This window comes from Nanorana parkeri, unplaced genomic scaffold (genome assembly GCF_000935625.1).
Source record: "Nanorana parkeri isolate BGI_ZX_2015 unplaced genomic scaffold, ASM93562v1 scaffold1681, whole genome shotgun sequence".
NCBI lineage: Eukaryota > Metazoa > Chordata > Amphibia > Anura > Dicroglossidae > Nanorana > Nanorana parkeri.
The window spans coordinates 160393-182675 of NW_017307949.1; the positions used below are offsets into that span (position 1 = coordinate 160393).

General features: G+C 44.2%; 1 protein-coding gene across 2 annotated transcripts in view; it reads right to left on the reverse strand.

Moving 5' to 3' along the window:
* Positions 1-22283, reverse strand: part of CNOT8 (CCR4-NOT transcription complex subunit 8) — a 29597-nt gene that overhangs the window by 5335 nt on the left and 1979 nt on the right. Inside the window, exons 2-7 of one of the 2 annotated variants that reach the window (XM_018571110.1) lie at positions 15657-15659; positions 14609-14745; positions 10097-10288; positions 7199-7392; positions 2868-3029; positions 863-1007 (exon numbers count right to left, since the gene is read on the reverse strand). In XM_018571110.1, coding sequence (XP_018426612.1) covers positions 863-1007; positions 2868-3029; positions 7199-7392; positions 10097-10213 — 618 coding nt within the window. In that variant the 5' untranslated portion in view covers positions 10214-10288; positions 14609-14745; positions 15657-15659. Of the gene's footprint in view, positions 1-862; positions 1008-2867; positions 3030-7198; positions 7393-10096; positions 10289-14608; positions 14764-15656; positions 15660-22283 lie in introns of those variants that run through there. The other variant, XM_018571109.1, reaches the window with a different exon arrangement.

Sequence of the window (22283 nt, forward strand, 5' to 3'; positions counted from 1 at the left end):
GATGGGACACTATCGCCGCGGCGATCGCTCGCTTCTGTTCTCTCTTCTTCTTCTTGGCCTTTGTAGCTGCAGCAATCGAGAAATAGAAGAGAGAACAGAAGCGAGCGATCGCCGCGGCGGTAGTGTCCCATCCCTGGTCCCGCCGGCGGCGCACCCCATCGCTGACATTCCACTCGCCAATTGCGAGCGGAAATTTTGAGGCCTGCTTTACCCATATATTTAAAATGACAACAAACACACCTTATAAATGTTTAGTAATGGCAATCTAGAATCACATACTTCTAGATAATTGCCGGCTTTGTACTCTTTGCATACCTTATTTTTCTTTCCCAGTCTGACAGGGGCCATGTTTACTAAGGGCAGATTATTAGCTCTCCTTTTACTTCCTGGCACATGTGACCATGTACATCATCTCAGGGAAGGAAAATGCCTTTCTCTGAGATCTCATGAGACTACAGATGAGATTTCCCAGCAATGCTCTGCTGATGACAAGGTAATCCCAGTGTGCATTTATTTAGCAAACTGAAGTATTTTTGCCCTTTAATAGCAGGAAGTGAATGCTCTGCAAGTGTAATTCTAAATCCCAGCATTTTACACCTGACATGTCTCTTATCATTAATCGTCACGCATAGAGGGATGCATTGGTAGAATTTGATTTCTCAGTGTAAAGGCTTTAAAACCACCAAGTTGTAATCCATTAGAACAACCTTCTAACCAACCTAATCCTAAAAACACGAGGCTGCATGAATACAAATTGGAGAACAGGAAAGAGGAGATGATGGTGCAACCTATCTGCTATGGGGTACGCCTTTATTCTATTACCACTGGGTTTTTGGTCAGTACAAAGACTACATTTCCTCACCTTCAGATTTTTGCAGCTCTTCATCAGATATTTTACATCGTAGATTGATGGAAAGAATAGATTCAGAATATGGAAGAATTCATGTTCCTCTTCAGGGAGACGAGAGTCTGTTAGAAGCTTCACCATATATCCAAAATCATAGCCACTGAGAGAACAAAAAAAAATGAAAAGACATTAAAGCCCAAGCCCAGCCAAAAATGTTGAATTAGGTTTTAAAAAAAATACTAATAAATAATAACACTAAATAATTATTAGTAATAGTATCATTATTATGATGATGTTTTGGATTGACGAGGTTCTCAGGTTTTACATTCTGTCAGTGTTCCTGCTGGAGAGCTTTTCTCTCAAGTGCTGTTCAGAAAGCAGAAAACCTGACAAGTCCTCAACCTCCCTCACTCTACAAGAAATAGTTTTTCATCAAATAGGATGAGCTTGGATAGACAAACATGATTGATATACACTGAGTGGCCAGATTATTATGACCACCCCATCAGTACTTCGTTGGGCCACCTTTTGCATTCAATACTGCAGCGATTCTTCTTGGCATTGACTCCACGAGATGTTGAAAGGTGATGCAAGGAATCTGACGCCATGCCTGATGAATAGCACTGTCCAGTTATGTGAGATTTGATGGTTGAGGAACCAGCTGCCTGATAGCATTTGTGAGACGAAGTTGAAAGAGCCAAGTTAGATTGAGATCTGGCGATTGTGGGGGCCACCTAAGCAAGGTAAAATCTCCCTCGTGTTCCAACAAGCATTGTCTTGTTGGAAGAAACCATCTCCATTGGGATACGCCATCAACATGATAGGATGAACTAGATCAGCAACGATACTTTGGTATGTTGTGCTATTCAGACGTTGTTCCACACCAATTAAAGGGCCCAAATCATAACACTGCCCCCACCAGCATGAAGCGTTGTACTCATGCATGTGGGGTGCATGCTTTCATGCTGTTCCCGCCAAATTCTCACTCTGCCATCTGCATGATGCCACTGGAAACGTGATTCATCGGACCACATGACTTTTTTCCGATGCTCGACTGTCCAATCCCTGTGTTCCTGTGCGAATTGGAGACTTTATCTTGTTAACCGCAGCAAAGGTGTTCAAACCGGCCTTCGGCTTCCATATCCTATACGATGCAGTGTACGGCGAACAGTGCGTTCAGAGATCATTTGAGAGGATCCCTATTAAGATCTGCAGTAATTTCATGCACTGTTGCCTAGAGCTGCAGCTAACGATTATTTTCAAAATCGATTAGTTAGCCGATTATTAAGTTTGGTTAATCGGATAAAAAAGAAAATAAATTTTAAAAAATGGCTCCAGTGATGGACTACTAGTTTGTATTGAGATTGCAGTCCATCACAGGAGCAAGCTTGGAGCGGTGGAAGTAAAAAAGAAAAAACTCTCCGTTCTGCCCTAACATTGACTAGTCGCTGACGGCCACAATTCGTACGTTCAGACCCAGATTTTCGGCTGACAGTCCAGTCTTTAAACACTTTAACAACAGCTGCTCTTGAACATTTAATGAATTCTACTGTTTTGCCGATACTCGCACCATGGCTCTGAGCGCCAACAATCATCCCACGTTCAAAGGCTGTTAAATCTCGTAGTTTACCCATATCTTCAGAATAAAAATCACTTCTACTGTCGTGGTAAACAACCTGCTTCCCTATTTATAATGGTCTGGCCCTCTAGCAACTTCAGCGCAAAAATTATAGCTAATTTGCCTACAAACGTCAGGTGGTCATAATAATCTGGCCACTCAGTGTATATCAAGTAGGAAGTGAAGGAAATCTCCCAAAAAGGGATGGAGAAACAGTAGTAAGAAAAAGACAAGAAGAAGACGCACATCAATTAACAATTACTTCTGGACAAAAGAGCAATGTTGGATGCTACATTTTAAAACATAAAGGTAATCTATACGAAAACACTTTACATTCCTGCTGAGAAATATTAGTGACAGTCTCTGCAAGCAGGACAGCACTCTCTTTAATACACGGCTTACCTGTGGAATGAAAGCCACTTGACGTTATCACACAGAACCACCCCAGAGGTCATGAGCAGCTCAGCAAAGGTCAGGGTGTCAATGCCTTCCTCCTCATGCTTCTGAAACTGGAGGCCAGAATTTGCCAACAGATCGATTGAGTCTTGAGAATACATATCTTCTCTGCAAGATCAAAAAGAAGCGCAAAATCACAAATAAAGCTTCCACAAAACCAAGAGACCATTGGGCAGGGAGCTGCCTTCAGTTAGAACTAATGTTTTTTGTTTTGTAGCATACAGAAACCGTAACTGAAAAGCTTGCTGGGGAGAAATTTAAAAAAAAAACATTTTTGAGACTAAATTTGTTGGGTGTGACCAGTCTAACCCTGAGATAACCACTTTCTGCTTTGCTGCTGTCAACAAAAAGAGGTTTATTTGAGAAGGGCTGCTAGCCCGAGTAACTGCGTCCCTCTGAAAGCCAACAGTTACATCATCAAACAGGAAAAATCCACAACAATTTGAAGGGTTATTCACTAAAGGGTGAAGAGTTTGGAGAAGGCAGGAGAAGTGAACAATCTAGGACAATACAGCCGATTTGGAAAAATTCTCCAATTCAGCTCACTTTCCAGTTCAGATATGTTGTCCTAGATCAGGGGTCTCAAAACTCCGGCCCTCCAGCTGTGGTGAAACTACAAATCCCATTATGCATCTCTCTTCGGGAGTCATGTCTGCGGCTGTGAGAATCTTGCAATGCCTCATGGGATTTGTAGTTCCACCACAGCTGGAGGGCCAGAGGTTTGAGAGCCCTGTTCTAGATTGTTCCCTTCCCCTGCCTTCTCCAAACTCTTCACCCTTTTGTTGAATAAACCTGTAGGTTTCAAAATATATTGAAATAATTTAAATTTGGTGCAATTTACGATCACATTTCTGACTGGCGACTTCAGATTCCAGATTACAAAACCCCGTCATTAAAAAGGGGCATTTCATCCAATAATTTGATTTTAAATTATGATGGGAAGAGAAAGTTTTGTCAGATTTATATTTCTATCCCCTAACCTAAAGTGAACTTGCACCCAGACCATGCACACTATTGTATGTACACATTTTGAACAAGCAGTAAGAACACTTTTGAACAAGTCCTTATTTACCTCTGTAGCTATGGGCATTGTGGAGACATTCATTTTCAAAATTCCCAACATAGGCACGGAAATCTCAGTTTTCTTTCTATGAAGAGCAGATCTTGGCAGCCTGCCAGCCCTCTAATGTAAACATACAGTAGGTGGTTCTAAGCTGTTATAAACTGACTGAAAGATCACCGAGGATATTTGAGAATTAAAATGACACTAAACTCAGGAGTCAAATCTTAAAAATGTATCCAAGTATCTTGTTAACAAAAATGTATCTTATTTGTGTATCACTCGGCTGTAGATCCTCAAATCATCTCTGTGTTGGTGCTGACACTGTCCTTCCTTCTGGGGGGTGGCTATTTTTATTCCACATGATCCCTGTGTGTGTTGTAAAGTCGCCAAGGCTCCAAGCTCACTCCTATCATGGACTACAAGCTCAATAGAAATTGCTAAACCAGAAGGTGAGATTGTAGTCCATCACGGGAGCTAGCTTGGAGCAGTGGCTACATTATAACACACAGGGACCATGGGGAACAAAAGTAGCTACTAGGGGGTCAACCAATATGGATTTTTCAGAACCGATACGAATTATGGGCGACCTATATCAGGTACCGATATTCTGTTTACATCCAGCTGTGCCAGCAGCTGAATGTCAACAGCAAGCAGTCACTATTGGTCTACCCCGACCAACCCCCCCACCCCATTCATCTGCCAGGTGCAGGATTCCGCAGCCAGGAGCTGAATGTAAACAGCAGTGAGACCTTAAGAAATATCATTAATGGGGACCACAATATTAGGAACAAGATGTTTTCACCAAAAACTGTATTGATGACATGAGGACACAACAAGAGGTTTAAAGGGAGGCGTTTTAATCTCAGACTTCGCAAGGGGTTTTTTTTTACTGTGCGAGTAAAAAAATTTGCAATTCCCTTCCACAGTCAGTATCTGCTGATGGTATTAATAAATTCAAGAAACATTTAGATGAGTTTCTTAAGCCAATAAATATACAAATAGGAATGCACCGATATATCGGCGGCCAAAACACATTGGGCGAAAGCTGCAATTTTGGCATAATGTTGAAAGTGCCATCTTCTGGCCGATACAGCGGCGCATCCCTGTTTTCTCCCCTCCCCGCTGATCTGTGCCCCAGCGGGAAGGAGAGAAACTGTTACAGGAGGCCGAGCGCTGCGGGAGGAGAGCACTGTAAGCGGCCGGCATCTCTCCTCCCACACCACTCAGCCTCCTGTCACAGATCAGAGGAGAGCAGTGTGGGCGGAGACAGCTCCACTCGCTCAGCCTCCTGTGACAGCTGTCAGGAAGGAGAGCGTGATCGCTGAGTGTTTGTACATAATTGAGGATATGGTATGTTTATTATAGCCTTAATTATGAATGAATGGGAAGTGATCTACATCACCTCCTGTACATTCATAATTGTAGTTATAGTAAACATACTCTGTCCTCATGTTATGAACAGGAACACTCAGAGGATTCCTGTTCATTGCTAACAGAGGCTGCAGAGAAAGAGATTGAGGACTCTGTGTCCTCAATCTCTTTTTCTATTTTAAAAAGGGAAATATCAGGGGTCTGTTTAGACCCCTAATATTTCCTCTAAAAATAAAATATTTAAAACATTTTAAAGTTAAAATAAAAAACAACATTGTCGGTTTCGGCCTGACATTTTTGTTTTTGTTTTAATTTCGGTTTTGAAATTTTCATTTCGTTGCACTATATATATTTATTTATTTATTTATTACAGACACACGTTGCAGTACATGGACCTTTATTCAACTTTACCTATGTTACTATGTTAATTTGAAATAGCCAATAGCAGGTGTGCTATTGCTCCCCCTGCTATCTGCTGTATTTTTTGTATTCTGACAGAATGCCAGAACAGAGCCAGCAGCTTATTGGCTGCCAGCTCTGTTCCTACATAGATTGATGCCGGCCAGACAGCAGCACCCATACCGCCAATTCAGTCCGGTTCCTCAAGAACCGGCTGAAATTCGAACAGTGTTTATTATCGACAATAATTTGTCAATTTAACCAATACCGATAATTTTAAAAAAGTGGGAATATCAGTCACGATTATCGGTAGATCAGATAACCGGTCGACCCCTAGTAGCCACCCTCCACAAGGAAGGACAGTGTCAGAACCCAGTCAGAGGTAATTTGAGGATCTACAGCCGAGTGATACACAAATAAGATACATCTTTGTGAATACTTAAGGTCCTTAATGCATTTTAACTATTAATCTTGAGTTTAGTGTCACTTTAATTTTACTTCACAGTACAAGAAGCTAGAAAGACGATTGAGGGCTTGTCTTTAAAAAGGAGAACTATGGAGGTGAGTGAAAAATCACTCAGCCTCATAGTTCGAGCCGACATGTGACAATAAAACTGTCACGGGTCGGCTGAATAGATCGGGAAGTGACTGAACACGTACCTTCGCTCACTTCTCGATCATCTCCCCGCAGAGAGCAGTGACTGTCATTCACTGCTTCCTGCAGGGATTCCCCCCTCCCCTGTCTGATCCTCCAGCGCTGACTGGAGGAACGAACGGGGGAGGGGGGCGGGTACAGCTGGCCCTGCCTCTAGATCGGCAGAGCCAGCTGTCAATCATGCAGCTGGGTGGATCTTGACAGTAATGTCGGGATCCGTCCCGGCTGCGGCAATCACAGTATACTAGTTTAGCTAGTATACCGACCTCAGTATACTAGTATAGCTAGCCCTTCCATGCGCACCTTGCGTTCAAAACCAGCTTTTAAAGTATGAGTGCGTTTGCCATTTGTTTTACTCGTAATTTTACAGCACACATGAAAGTGATCACTTCCACAAGAGAACCAACAGTTCACTAAGAAAGTCTAACTAACTGACTCTCTTCCCCCCATGTAATCGTTTTAAAGAGAGAAAGACATTTGTATTCCAAATCAGGAGAGCAGCCTGGGCTACCTCCATGGATATAATAGCGTCAGTGAGCGATGGATCATATTCACAGGATTACCAGGTGAAAATAGGGGGGGGGGGGGGGGGGGCAAAAAAAAAAAAACAAGAAGGGAGCTAAAAAAAAGAAAACCAATGCAGACATTACATAACATCCAGAAGAAGAAAGATCTGCAAAAGATTGCATTTCAAACCCTTCTTGCTTCATCTCACAGAAAAGTATGGATTCCCCCCCTAAATAATTCAGACCATGTTTAAGAAAGAAAAAGAAAAAATTTAAGACTTACGTGAGGTTAAACTTGAAATTAAATTGCCATGTGTTGATGCCAATAGGGTACTCTCCTTTCTCATTCATGAAGGTAAGGCCCAGCTGTATAATTTTAAGTAGATCCACATTGCAGCGTAAAAGCTGGTATTGGTAGTCTATCGTGCTTCGAAATTCCCCGATTGGCCTTACAACCACCCCAGGAAACTCTGTATCCTGCAAAAACAAAAAGCAAGCAGAGACTGAACAAACAGATTTCTTGCAACTTGCTATGAAACTTTACAATATGATCTTTATAAAACAACCACAAAAATTGAAGAAGAAAAAAAAAAAAAAAAAAAAAAAAAAAAAACACAAAAAAACCCCCCCACCAAACCAATAACAGTCCATTCCACCAGATAAGAATAAGCATAAAAACAAAAAATAGTTCAGCATTAAGCAAAGGACTTATACCAACCTGTAGATTACTCCCCTTGCTAACAGCAACTAACAAACTCCCAAGGTCCTATAAAACTAGGTAATGGAAGGGACAGGAGAAGACAATGTTGAGCAGGACAGGAGAAGGCAAACTTAGTATGACAAGAAAAAAAAGTGGGCAAGATCCAAAACACCTCCTCAGCCTGACGAGCTGCAATCTGTCATAAGGATCCTTCAAAAGACAGGATTGAAGGAATTTTGATACCAGAGCTGGCAGTCCAGCCCGACAAACTGCATTCTGTCGTGTGGATCCTTCAAAAGACGGGACTAAAGAGATTCTGACACCAAAACCAGTAGACCAGGGAAAACCTGGTTCTTAATGGTAGATTTGGTTTGCCTAGAGACTGGATTGACTTGTCACATGATGATAGAATGTTGCGTTGTAGGGGTCTGAAGTGAAACATAGCAAATGGATCTGCCTGGAAAGAGGCTACCATTAGACCTGGGACTCTACTGCAAAAGCAGAGTCAGACAGTTCCTGGACTGGAGAGTTTGAATCTGAGATGGAATATCGAGATTTTCTCCTGTGGTATAAACATTCTGGCATGAGCGGTTTCTAGGACTAGACTAGGGCTGCAACCAAGTAATCGATTAATCAATAATCAGAATAGTTGTCAACTATTCTCATTATCGATTAGTTGGTTGGATCCCCTAGCTCTCTTCTCCATGCTGAGAGGAGGGCACAGCAAGCAGTGAGCGGGTGCAATAGCCAGCCTGCTATTGGCTATTGCAATTCGAAATGGCCAATAGCAGGCTGGCTATTGCACTAGCCCACTACCTGCAGTATTTACATTCAGCTGCCCTATGCAGAATCTTGCCACTGACACCTGTCATTCCCTGACTGAAGCTATTTTAACAATACAATAATTTTTTTTTAAAATAACAATAAAAATGTTATATATATCTGTATATCTATATATCTATATAGATATATAGATATAATATAGGGGAAGGTCTAGAGGACCTAGGAAACCAAGTGAGGGACTTTTGCCTCCTTAAAGAGATTAATAAAAAACACGGATATATGAAAGTCCATAACTACACCTTATTCATACAGGAATGTGTCCCCTTCCTCTATCCATGGTAAATTACAGAGACTTCCTATACCAATCACCAATTGATAGATAGTATCCATCAGACATCGGGATACCTATACAAGGAGTTGCCCTACTTGATCTATTCTGTCCACACTCCAAACCATCGTTTGTCAAGGGGTTAGCACTGATTATTATCAGGTGCTTCATTTGGGAGTATTCCCTCGTTTCTACAGGGATTAAGCTTGGTCGCCGTATGTGTGGGGACCCTAGGGTGTATGAATGAGTGTTTGAGTGTCACAAACAACGTTGTTTCTTTTATTGTGCAGTAAGAAGCGGAAGTGTTGTTGCAAAGAAACTGATGTTTTGTAAAACATAATAAAGCCAGCCTATATTTTTATAAGATTTAATGGTCTCGGTCTGTTTAAGCAACCACTTTCTGTGATCCTCACTTGGAACACTCCCCTATCTTTCTGCTTACCTAACCCTGGTTGCATGACCTTAGAGGACCAAATATAGAGAGCATTTCAAGGGATTTATATAGTATATCGGAGCTCCAGGGGAAAATACAAATTTTTTTCTTTAAGCCCAAACACTAACCTCCACTCTGCTGCATGCTCACTTTGTCCTATGCCAAGAGAGTCTCTGCACTAATAATAAGCAGTCCTGCTCCAACAGAAACGCCAGAATGCATTCCAAAAAAAGCAACTCTGTATAGTTGTGGAAAAAAAACCAAGCTGATCCTTCATGTGACCTAAAGCCATGGCAAAGATTACATAGCTTTTTATTCCCAAAGGCATTGTGGGTGTTCTGCATCATTAAAAACTGAACAGAATCTACTAATCTAAGCAGACTGTCCGTAGACGTGAAGTGAGATGAAAGGATCAGCAAAGCTAAATTATTGTATAGCATGTAACAATCAAACATGGCTGCTCTCTTGCATATATTATTATTATATAGGATTTATATAGTGCCAACAGTTTGTGCAGCTCTTTACGATATAAGGAAGACATTACAATCACAATACAATTCAAGACAAGATGGTAAGGAGGGCCCTGCCCCTGAGGGCTTACAATCTAAAATTACAAATTATGCACCAAAACAACATTACCTCATACTAAGAAGATTATTTACCCCAAGCTAGTCTCATTTACACGTTGATTTAAAAAAAGAAAAGAATACACAGGGGGGAATTTATCAAAACTGAAGCAGACTAAATCTGGAGCAGATTTGCACTGCAACCAATCAGCTTATATCTCTCATTTTCAAATCTCAACTGAGCAAACTAAAGAGAGAAGCTGATTGGTTGCCATGGGCAACTGCTCCACATTCTGTCTGCTCCAGTTTTGGTAAATTCCCCCCATTGCCTGTAAGGTAAGCCGATCGCGTAGAGAAAGAACTGCACTCACCATTGCAATGTATCCATAGGTGCGAACAAGCTCTCTGATCTTACGCATTTCCTCCTCCAGGTTGATTGCCCATACCTCACATATAACCTGGCTATTGTCCACCACAGCGGCTGGCATTGTTAGGGACTGATGCACACTGGCTGCAGGTATAAACAGAGGCTGGAGAGGCCTTTCCCTGAAGGATAATCACACCTATGTGGGAGAAAGAATCTCTTTATTGCTGTGCACAGAAAGCAATTAAAAATACATAAAGAAAAAGGACTTCATAGCCCGGAAGCCTTTAAAAACACTGGAGCTCTACGATGCCATCTTGGTATATTTACTGTTCTTAAAAAGTTTGATGCTGATCTAAGTCCAAGAACAAAAATATAATACATTGCAGCTTAGCAGTCCTTAGATGTGGTGGCTGCGTTAGTTGTATTTTTACAGGCATGTTCCCTTTATTGTGTGCCTGGTGATCCTGCCAGAAACACATTTCCTGCCCAGGGGTGAGAGCGCTTACTCACTGAACTGTACCTATGGAGGATCAGCATTGCTGCACACCTGACTTGGACTACAAACTCCTCCTGCTCATCTCCATAACACAGCTGAGCAGTGTTTTGTAGTTCACAGAAGATGGCTGGAAATGCTGATCACATTGTTCAGGATATCAGTTCACTAAACAGAATCTTACAATGGAATTCTGGTACAATAAATAGGTTTCTTTCGATAGTTGAAAATAATTTGTTTAGCCTAAAAAAAGCAAACTAATGCTGCCACCAATATATCACATTTTTGTTCTTGGGTTCAGATATTCTTCAACGCAGGTGTACATAAATGCATACTACATTCAGGAGTCAGCAGGATTTTTTTAGGAGCCAGCTCCATTAGGACTGCAACTAACGATTATGATGTAATACCATCTTTTATTTAGAAAGAATTATACAAATGGAATGTTACAAGCAAAGTTTACTTCAGAATAAACCTGCATGCACATTTTTTGCACTGGAATGCAAGGCATTGAGGTTATGTGCGTTCAAGTCAGGGGTGTATCTACTGCAAGGCAAACTAGGCATTTGCCTGGGGCGGCCCTTTCCAGGGGGGCGGCAGAAAATGCCACCCCAAACCAATGAGGCGGACAGAGCCAGACTTATGACAGAGCCGGACTTGCACTTTCCCAGTGGTCCGAGGCTGGGCATCACAGAATCAGGCAGTGGTGGCTGCCTAATGAGGCAAACTAGGCGGCCGCAAGGCCATAAGAGCGGCTGCCTAATTAGAGAACTGCCCGGTGGAGGGGAGGGTCCAGTGAGATGCGGTCCAGCTGGCTTTGTACAGGGGGGGTGGAAAAGAAGCAGCGGGTGGCTTGGGGCTAGCCATAGCATGTGATTTGATGGTGGGATGTCCCAGAAGCAGACTAAGGACTGCAATGTATCTTGTTGGTACTGATGGCACTTCAAGCTGCAGGTAAGAGAGCAGCACATGTATGCCGCGAAAGGGACTATGCACAGTCCTCCTGAGACCCTGCACAGCCCACCATAGACCCCACCATAAACCCTGCACAGCTCTCCTGAGACCCCGTGTGCGCTAAATGTCCTAAACAGGAAGGGGTGGGGCAAATTTAGATTAAGGAGGGTGCCCGGGTCTAGTCTTGCCTAGGGCAGCACAAAACCAAAATACACCGCTGGTTCCAGTGCAGGCGATCACACTATGGGCGGGAGGCGCGTTTGGGGTGCCATTGAAATGAATGGCACCACAACACGCCTCCTGCAGCAGAATTTGTCAGGCCAAAACCAAAAATTACCTTTCCCACTTTTTTTTTTTTAAATAATTGTATGTATTATATTAGACATTGAAATTAGTTTCATGGATTTCAAATAATATGAATTGTAAAACGCCAAAATAATAAAATAGCCAAACTTATATTTAAAATACATAAAAGCCCGGTCATCAGTTTAGAGTTAGCCATGAATATTGTCCGGAAAATGATTTCTCTCAATCCGGCTCACGCGGCGATACCCGACATGCGCAGCGCATTCGTTGCTTTCATACATCGGTGCACCCAACCTGTGTTTCCATTAGTATGGGAACGTTTGCAGGGTTGGGGGACTTTTTAGGGGGTATTTTTAATTGTATTTAACTTTTTATTTATTACATTTTTTTTTCTTTTAAGGTCATTGCCATCACATACGTGATAGCACATTTGAGATGACAGGTTCTCTTTAATGTGACATTATGGGGTCTATTAGACCCCATAGTGTCACCTTTCCACTTCACTGGGGAATGACAGCTGCCTGCTGAGGCAGCTGAATGTAAAAACAGCATGTAGTGGCTGGGAGCAATAGCCAGCCTTCCATTGGCTATTTAAAATCACAATAGCAGGCTGGCTATTGCACCCGCCCACTGCCTGCTGTCAATCAGCAGAGAAGGGAACTGAAGGAGAAAGTTCTCCTTCAGGTCCTCCTCTGCCGATTGACAGCAGGCAGTGGGCGGGTGCAATAGCCAGCCTGCTATTGGCTACTGCAATTTAAAATGGCAAATAGGAGGCTGACTATTGCTCTCTGACTGGAAGTTCCAGTATCTGGGTAAGTATTGGAGCATTTGGGCGAGTACGAGTACATGCCCAAATACTCGGTATCAGCACCAATTCCAGTATTGGTGGATCCCTAGTTGTTGTAAAATATAAAATGTTAAACAGATATTAAGCTCACCTCTCCTGCAACTGGCTCCACTGATCTTTGCTCTGCTGAAGTGTTACCATTTTTAGCATTGAACACTTGCGGGGATGTGTCCAATGCCTGTCCCCTATCCGCTGTATCCTGCAGCAATGAAGGGGGTCAGAGACCAGAACCACACCGCACAGAGGGAACACAGGCATCCAACACACATGGCAGTGTCAAATGCTGAAGATTCTGACTGAGGCTGTGCTGCTTTATGGGAGCAAAGATCAGTGGCGCAGACTGCTGCAGAAGTAGTCCGCCTCTTTTATTTGTATGCAGGGAACTGTTTAACCACTTCATGACCAGGTGTTTAGACCCCCCTTCCTGGCCAGGCCATTTTTCAGTATTCAGCGCTGCGGTACTTTGACTGACAAGTTTCTGTAACTTTAAAGCAACACTTTAATACAGCGGTTCTCAACCTTTGTAACCTCAGGGCCCACATTTGTCCTTGGTCACTAAGTCGTACTGCAATGGAATGCTCGGCATTCGGGTCAGGCGATCAGACTGTGGGTGGGAGGTTCGTTTGGGGTGTCATTCAAATTAATGGCAACGCACCTTCCACACCAGAACACGCAGTGTTAAAGTGATAAAGTCTAAAAGGTTTTTAAGCTGTCAAGTGCTGATTAAATCACATACAATGGATCCTGCTCTTTGATGTTTAAAAGTTTTAGTTTCCTGCAGAATCAGCTGGTCCCATCAGCACTGGTCCTAATATCCTGTTGTAGGGTGTCTCCTTTCCCTTGCAGGGTCCTAAGGAGCCACCCTTGTGTGCGTTAGTCAGCTGTGTGTGTCTCCACAGACACAGCAAGTCATTCCCCTCCTCCCTTATCATTGCTAATAGATGGGCTGCTGCTGGGGACTGCTCTGTCCCTTGTGATCTTATACTGGACAGGACGTTTAGGGAAGCCGAGCTGAGAGAGTTGGAGCTGTTCAGAAACATGATGAATGTAAGTGTTTGGGTAAAATTGTAAAGAAATACTTTGCTGGGCAATGTATATTTGTTTGATTTGAATTCAGAAAGTTAGATACTACTCTCCGTTTTGGATGGAGGTTCTAGTCCTTCCCCAGTATCAAAAAGTTTTTGGATGGACATTCATTTTCAGAAATATATAAAGACAGTTTTGGGTAGAAATGTGAAGGGTTAAAGTCAGTCAGGTTTTGTTTTCTGAGTAGATTCACCCGATGACCATTTTCCCCCACACAGACAGTGTTGGACGATTCAAACTTGTATAGCCGTTTCAGAACAGGAAGCGATGGGAAAACTTCCATGGGGGAAGGGGTATCTGTTCAACTGACAGCTGTGCAAGAAAAGATTCCCTCTCACTTCCTGTTGAGTATACAGGCCAGGAAGTGAAATCTTCCCAATTGGAGACAGATGGCAAAAAAATAAAATGGGCTTTACCCTTCCCTATATTATTTAACACCAAGGAAAGTTTGGCCTTTAGGCATCCTCTAATCTTTAGGGCCACATTTTACAATATTTGATCTATAGGTCCCCCCTGGATTGTACAAGACATCCTACAAGAACCTGGATAGCATGAAAACCTGCTCATTTGTAACAAGCATGCTTAATGCTCAGACCCAATGATTTCCAGGGACACATCTGAAGGACCTGGAGCTGTCCCTGGAAGTCAGGACTATATGGCAGGCTTGTCAGGCACTGGATCTCTGCAGTCATCCAGCTGCTGCGGAAGTATACACAACAGGGCATGCTGGTACTTGTACTTCCCTCACTATCGAAGGGCCACTGTTCGCCAGGCCAGCTCCCCGTCTGCTAAAACCAAAGGCCTGACAACCCCAAACCGCCGGAACTCACCTCCCGGGATCTGCTGTCCCGAACCACCGCGCGCGCACACAGAAGTCCTTCCTTCCTCACAGATGTGTAGGATACGCAGCGAACTCTCTATGGTACAGCCGACCGCTCTAGCCACCCGTCTCTATGGTACGGGAGGACTAGGCCGCGCGCAGTGCCGCGAGTTAAGAAAAAAAAAAAAAAACTGCTTGCGGCAGGAATGTAGAACTAGTACGCATGCGTACTATGGTAAGCTCGGAAAGTTTTACTGCGCATGCGCGGCCTGGCAACTGTGCGGCGCTTTTGCTAAGTTTGTTAGTTTTGTGGTGACGGGTGAGCTGTTTGTGCTTTATGGCACTGCTGAAACAAGTGGAGGTTATTGGCAGAAATGGTAATCAATCCCTGCCTCATGAATAGAAAGGTCAGCGGCTTATCAAGGTCGAACTCCAAGCAAAAAGCTAAATACAGGGATCCCAACCTGAAGAAAGCAATTTCAGGGAGGTGCCCTTCTCATTTCAGGGAGGTGCCCTCTGCGCCTCTCCCCCATCTGCGGGGGAGGGGAGGGGACCCTCCTGAAATTATGGCAGATAGCACGGGAAGCAATAGCTTCTTCGCTATCTGCTGGTTTTTTTTGTATTCCGACAGCTGCTGCCGTCAGAATATTAATTTTTTTTAAAAAGCATAGGAATGTTTAGCTAGATTGCTATTGGCTACTTCAATTTGCAATATCCAATAGCAAGCTGGCTATTGAACCTGCCCTCTGCTGCTGTCAATCACATGTTGAGGACCTGATGGAGAACTTCAGATCCTCCTGATTGACAGCAGCAATGGGCGGGTGCAATAGCTAGTCCGGGAGAGGTGGGATGTCTATAAATACATACAAGGGGGTTATTTTACCTGTCAAAGGATAACTATTTCTGTCCATCTAGTTATCAGATTTGCACAGCTTTGGCGGGGCAAAAGACCTGATTTTTTTTCTGCTGCTGTTCAGTGACACAGGTCTCGTCCCTTCAGGAGCATGTGATTGGACAGTGAAAGTAGAAACAGCAGACAGATGTCACTCTGCTCTCACCTTCTATCAGCGTGCTTCTGCACTATAGCACAACTGATTTGCTCATTGTGCTAATTCTCCCACTCGGCCCAAAGACTGCAAGAGGCCTCTTAAAATATACAGTATCTCACCGAAGTGAGTACAACCCTCAAATTTTTGTAAATATTTTATTATATAATTTCATGTGACGACACTGAAGAAATGACACTTTGCTTCAATGTAAAGTAGTGAGTGTACAGCTTGTATATCAGTGTACATTTGCTGTCCCCTCAAAATAACTCAACACACAGCCATTAATGTCTAAACCGCTGGCAACAAAAGTGAGTACACCCCTAAGTGAAAATGTCCAAATTGGGCCCAATTAGCCATTTTCTCTCCCCGGTGTCATGTGACTTGCTAGTGTTACAAGGTCTCAGGTGTGAATGGGGAGCAGGTGTGTTAAATTTGGTGTTATCGCTTTCACTCTCTCATAATGGTCACTGGAAGTTCAACATGGCACCTCATGGCAAGGAACTCTCTGAGGATCTGAAAAAAAGAATTGTTGCTCTACATAAAGATGGCCTAGGCTATAAGAAGATTGCCAAAACCCTGAAACTGAGCTGCAGCACGGTGGCCAAGACCATACAGAGGTTTAACAGGACAGGTTCCACTCAGAACAGTCCTCGCCATGGTCGACCAAAGAAGTTGAGTGCAGGTGCTCAGCGTCATATCCAGAGGTTGTCTTTGGGAAATATACGCATGAGTGCTGCCAGCATTGCTGCAGAGGTTATATGGGTGGGGGGGTCAACCTGTCAGTGCTCAGACCATATGCCGCACACTGCATCAAATTGGTCTGCATGGCTGTCGTCCCAGAAGGAAGCCGCTTTTAAAGGAGAACTATGAGGTGAGTGCTTTTCACTCACCTCATAGTTCTAGCCGACCTGTGACAATGAGACTGTCACAGGTCGGCTCAGTAGATCGGGAGGTGAGCCAACACATACCGGGTTCGCTCAGCTCTCGATCCTGTCACTGCTCTCTGCCGTGACAGGGGAGGGGCTGGATTCCCCCCTCCCCGCTCCGATCCGCCAGCGCTGACTGGCGGAACAGACAGGGGAGGGAGCGGGCACAGCTGGCTCTGCCTCTAGATAGGCAGAGCCAGCTGGGCGGATCTCAACATCGATGTCGGGATCCGCTCCGGCTGCAGCGTCTCAGTATACCGCGAGCTGTAGCTGTAGCTCGCGGTATACTGAGCTTAGGGTAACGGGAGGACGCTAGTTTGTGTCTTCCCGTTACCCTAAGGAGAACTATGGGGAAAAGCCCTGACCCCATAGTTCTCCTTTAAAGATGATGCACAAGAAAGCCCGCAAACAGTTTGCTGAAGACAAGCAGACTATTGGATTACTGGAACCATGTCCTCTGGTCTGGTGAGACCAAGATAAACGTATTTGGTTCAGATGGTGACAAGTGTGTGTGGCGGCAACCAGGTGAAGAGTACAAAGACAACTGTCTCTTGCCTACAGTCAAGCATGGTGGTGGGAGTGTCATGTTCTGGGGCTGCATGAGTGCTGCCGGCACCGGGGAGTTACAGTTCATTGAGGGAACCATTAATGCCAACATGTACTGTGACATACTGAAGCAGAGCATGATCCTCTCCCTTCGGAGACTGGGCCGCAGGGCAGTATTCCAACATGATAACGACCCCAAACACACCTCCAAGACGACCACTGCCTTGCTAAAGAAGCTGAGGGTAAAGGTGATGGACTGGCCAAGCATGTCTCCAGACCTAAACTAGGGTTGCCACCTGTCCCGGATTCAGCTGGACAGTCCAGGTTTTGAGTCCTGCAAGTTCTGTTTCCGGGTGTAACACAGACACAGCACATGAAGGACTCAAAACCCGGACTGTCCAGGTGAATCCAGGACAGGTGGCAACCCTAACCTAAACCCTATTGAGCATCTGTGGGGCATCCTCAAACGGAAGGTGGAGGAGCGCAAGGTCTGTAACATCCACCAGCTCCGGGATGTCGTCATGGAGGAGTGGAAGAGGACTCCAGTGGAAACCTGTGAAGCTCTGCTGAACTCAATGCCCAAGAGGGTTAAGGCAGTGCTGGAAAATAATGGTGGCCACACAAAATATTGACACTTTGGGCCCAATTTGGACATTTTCACTTAGAGGTGTACTCACTTTTGTTGCCAGCGGTTTAGACATTAATGGCTGTGTGTTGAGTTATTTTTAGGGGACAGAAAATGTACACTGATATACAAGCTGTACACTCACTACTTTACATTGTAGCAAAGTGTCATTTCTTCTGTGTCGTCACATGAAATTATATAATACAATACTTACAAAAATGTGAGGGGTGTACTCACTTCGGTGAGATAGCGTAGGTACATTCACTGCTTCCATTCAAAAATGCATACAATAATATATTCATGAATATAGAGCTGCATTAACTTCCTTTATATCTGCCTAAAATTAAGCTTTAACCTTCCCTACTGTATACAAAACAGGCGGCTGACATTGGGCTTTGAAGAGTAGGTGCACATTTAGATAAAGTGTACTTCATTCTTTTTACCCCACGGCCTAACCAATCCCATGCTCTCCCTCCACAGATCTATACTTACCAGGATCCTGGGGTGTCTGCTCTTCTTTTTGAATGTAGAGTTGCCTTGTCGCACTCCTTACCGTAAAGCCCCAATTCAAATTGGGGCCACACAGGGTCCCCTTCATCAGGTTCAGCAATGACGAGCCTGATGAAGGGGACCCTGTGTGGCTAGTTCTGATGACATGACGTTTCAAAAAGCAAACACTTTGGACTACAATACTCTTGGTGTGCTGGTGCTCTTCTGTTTGTTGACATCCAGCTGCATCCTGGCCATGTCCATCTTCATACTGGGGACTGCCCATAGGAGTCTGTAATGTGCAGGTGTGGCCAGCAGAGGGAGCAATGTGGTGCTGGAATGTAAACAATAGAGCGGCTGTACCCATCAAATCTTGGTAAATTTGGATGGGGGCATTTTAACCAGAAAACACTTTGCTGTGTGCCTTCTTGGTTTAGTTTCACTCCCCTACAACAGGGTGCTGAGCATAGCCACTGTCTATTGAATGTGACCCTACAAACCCCTAAGGTTCTCTCCCTGGATGGAGGGAATGCCCATTGTGCAGGGCTTGGCCCTTACTTACAAAGTGAGACCAGTTTCAGAGAGGCACACAGATAGAATAATAAGATTATACCTGGCTCCTACTATTAGGCAGGACTTTAATTACACAACTCCAAGTTTTTTTTTGCCGTTTTGGGGGAGGGCTAACATTTCTGTAGGTTTTTAACCCGTCTGTTAGTCCATTTGGGTGTTCACTTCCTGTCCTGTGACACCTGGATGCCTCTAGGATTATTAGTCTACAGGAAGGGCCTGACGTCACGGCCAATCCCTGCACAATGTCCATTCCCCCTTCCAATGGGAGTACCATAGTTTTTTATAAAGTCACTCACCAACAAAGTGAGTCTGTCACAGGGGCAGGAATATACAAACATTGCCAGAAGGTTTAACCATTCCTCACTGCACTAAAAATTTATTTTTCTGTTGGTGAGATTTCCCATCACTTCCTGTCTCGACAGGAAGTAAGGATAATTCTCCCCAACAGGCATTCAGTCAGAAATAAAAACTTGACAGAAGTTCTAACTCAGGGGCGGGCAACTCCAGCCGTCCAGCTGTGCTTTAACTGCAAATTCCATCATGCCTCTGCTTATGGGAGTCATGCCTGTGGCTGTCAGAGTCTTGCAATGCCTCATGGGATTTGTAGTTCCACAACGGCTGGCGTTGCCTACTCCTGCTGTAATCCGTCCCTGCTCTATCCAAATGTAATACATTATAGTTTAAAATGGCTGCGAGCTTGTCCTGAAACACTTACATGTGTGATATCATTTATTATTACCATTTCTCAGTCAATGTAAACAACACAAAACTATGACACTATGATAAAAAGAAAACACGTTATAAAGATGTGCGTCAACTTTGTAATTATAAGAAACATAAAATCCCTGTAATTTATCTGTACAAGTAGTGCTGCCCAGCCAATAAATATATACATAAGCACTGTATGTCACAACCAGAGTCCATCCAAAAATCATAACTATTGTTCCCCTCCGATAAAAGAGTCCAAAGAAATCACTTTGCCAACTGGAATAGTTCAGTATATTTCATACTAAAAGCATTTCTTTTATTAAAGGAGAACTATGGGGTTAGAGCTTTTCCCATAGTTCTTCCGAAGGGTAATGGGAGGACACAAACTAGCGTCCTCCTGTCACCCAAAGCTCAGTATACCGCGAGCTACAGCTTGCGGTATACTGAGACACCGCAGCTGAAACGGATCCTCGACAATTCTGTCTGGATCCGCCCAGCTGCGTGAGTGACAGCTGGCTCTGCCTATCTAGAGGCAGAACCAGCTGTACCCGCCCCTTCCCCCGTCCGTTCTGCCAGTCAGCGCTGGAGGATCGGAGCGGGGTTGGGGGAATCCAGTCCCTCCCCTGTCACGGCTCTCTGCAGTGACAGGATCGAGAAGTGAGCGAGCGACGGTATGTGTTCGCTCACCTCCCGATCTACTGAGCCGACCTGTGACAGTCTCATTGTCACAGGTCGGCAAGAACTATGAGGATGAGTGAAAAGCACTCACCTCATAGTTCTCCTTTAAAGCTGAACTCCAGGCACAAAAACTTTTATTCAGACACATTCCTCGATCGCCACAGAGAATGGTAATCCACTTTGTGTGCACCAAATGCCTTTCTACAGCCAGATATTGCCCTGTAAATGTAGCAGTGACATCATCACTGTGCTGTATATAACCTGAGCAAAGATATGGGAGGGACCCAGCAGGCTCCTCCCACTACAGACTGCCTGCAGAAAACAACAGGAGGGGGGTGGAGACAAGACCAGTCACCCTGCACACGGAGAGAGAGCAGCAGTGACTGGTCTTTATTACAGGAAGCTCCTGACACAAAGTTTCACACTGGATTACTGCACAGATCTGGAAGAAATACACAAAGCTCAGCAAGATTCAAGAAAGAACACACATGGCTTGTATTAAGACAATATTTGCTTGTCCCAGAGTCCAGCAGCTTTAAAGGAGAACTATGAGGTGAGTGCTTTTCACTCACCTTATAGTTCTAGCCGACCTGTGACATTGAGACTGTCACAGGTCGGCTCAGTAGATCGGGAGGTGAGCGAACACATACCGGCCTTCGCTCACCTCTCGATCCTGTCACGGCTCTCTGCCGTGACAGGGGAGGGGCTGGATTCCCCCCTCTCCGCTCCGATCCGCCAGCGCTGACTGGCGGAACGGACGAGGGAGGGGGCGGGTACAGTTGGCTCTGCCTTTAGATAGGCAGAGCCAGCTGTCAGTCACGCAGCTGGGCGGATCCCGGCACAATTGTCGGGATCCGCTTCAGCTGCGGCGTCTAGCCGCAGCAGCTAGCGGTATACTGAGCTTAGGGTGACGGGAGGACGCTAGTTTGTGTCCTCCCGTTACCCTAAGGAGAACTATGGGGAAAAGACTTAACCCCATAGTTCTCCTTTAACTTCTGATCTTTACCCCTAACCCAGTAAAACAATCCCACAGTGAGATTAAAAGATTTGACAGCATTCTCATTGCTCAGTATTGTAAAACAGTTCTGTGCCAATAGTTAGCCGGATCATACAAGTACACTGTATATTGCACATATCATAACTGATTTACTTCTATGTAAAATGTCTCCTACAAGTGTTACCGTTGTAATGTCATTTTGTAAAGTTTTTAATCCTTTTTTTTTTTTTTAAATCTGCAGCTTTCATTACAATCTCCCTGGTGATCCTGCCATGAAGGTTTAGGCACGTCCTGTTATAAAAGTGAATCTCTTTAAGCCCATAAGGACCCTTTTGCTAAGGCCTTTTTTTTTTGCACACATTATATAATCCACATTTTAGACCTGAAAATTACATCAAACCCCCAAAACATTATATATTTTCTGAGAGCCAACACCCTGTAGAATAAAAATTTTATGTTGCACGATATTGGCGCAACTTTTTATCAAACCCAAACATTTTGTGAAAAATGCACTTAAGTTCATTTTAGTGCCCCAAAAACAATAAAATACCCATTTTGCGTGCGTCCGTGAAACGGCAATAAACTTCAAAAAGTCCATAGACGACGCTTTAAAAGCCCTACAGGTCATCCGTTTAGAGATACGCGTAAATATTGTCCCTAGAATTATTGCTCTCACTATGGCATGTGTGGTGATACACAACATGTGTACAGCGACCAACGTTTTCGTACATAGGCACACCCGAAAGCACAAATGCACGCATGCTCACGGGGGACTTTAAACATTTTGTAAAATTATTTTTACAATTATTTTTTCTATATTATTTTTAAAAACTGGTTTTTGTCTTTTCTTTACCTTAATTGCTAACCCCCCCGTTTCCACTTGAAATAAGCTATTAAAGTGCAGATCGCACTTCAATAGCTTATTGCTCGGCTTCAGGAGCCCAGAACTGACAGCCCAGGGACCGGAAGTGATGCAATACGCGCCCCTCCTTTTCTCATAGAGCAGAGAGGAGATCAGTGAACGGAAGTTCGCTGGTCTCTTCCCCAGCTTCCCGCCGGCACCCAACATGCCGGGCCCGCAGGATGGGCAGCGG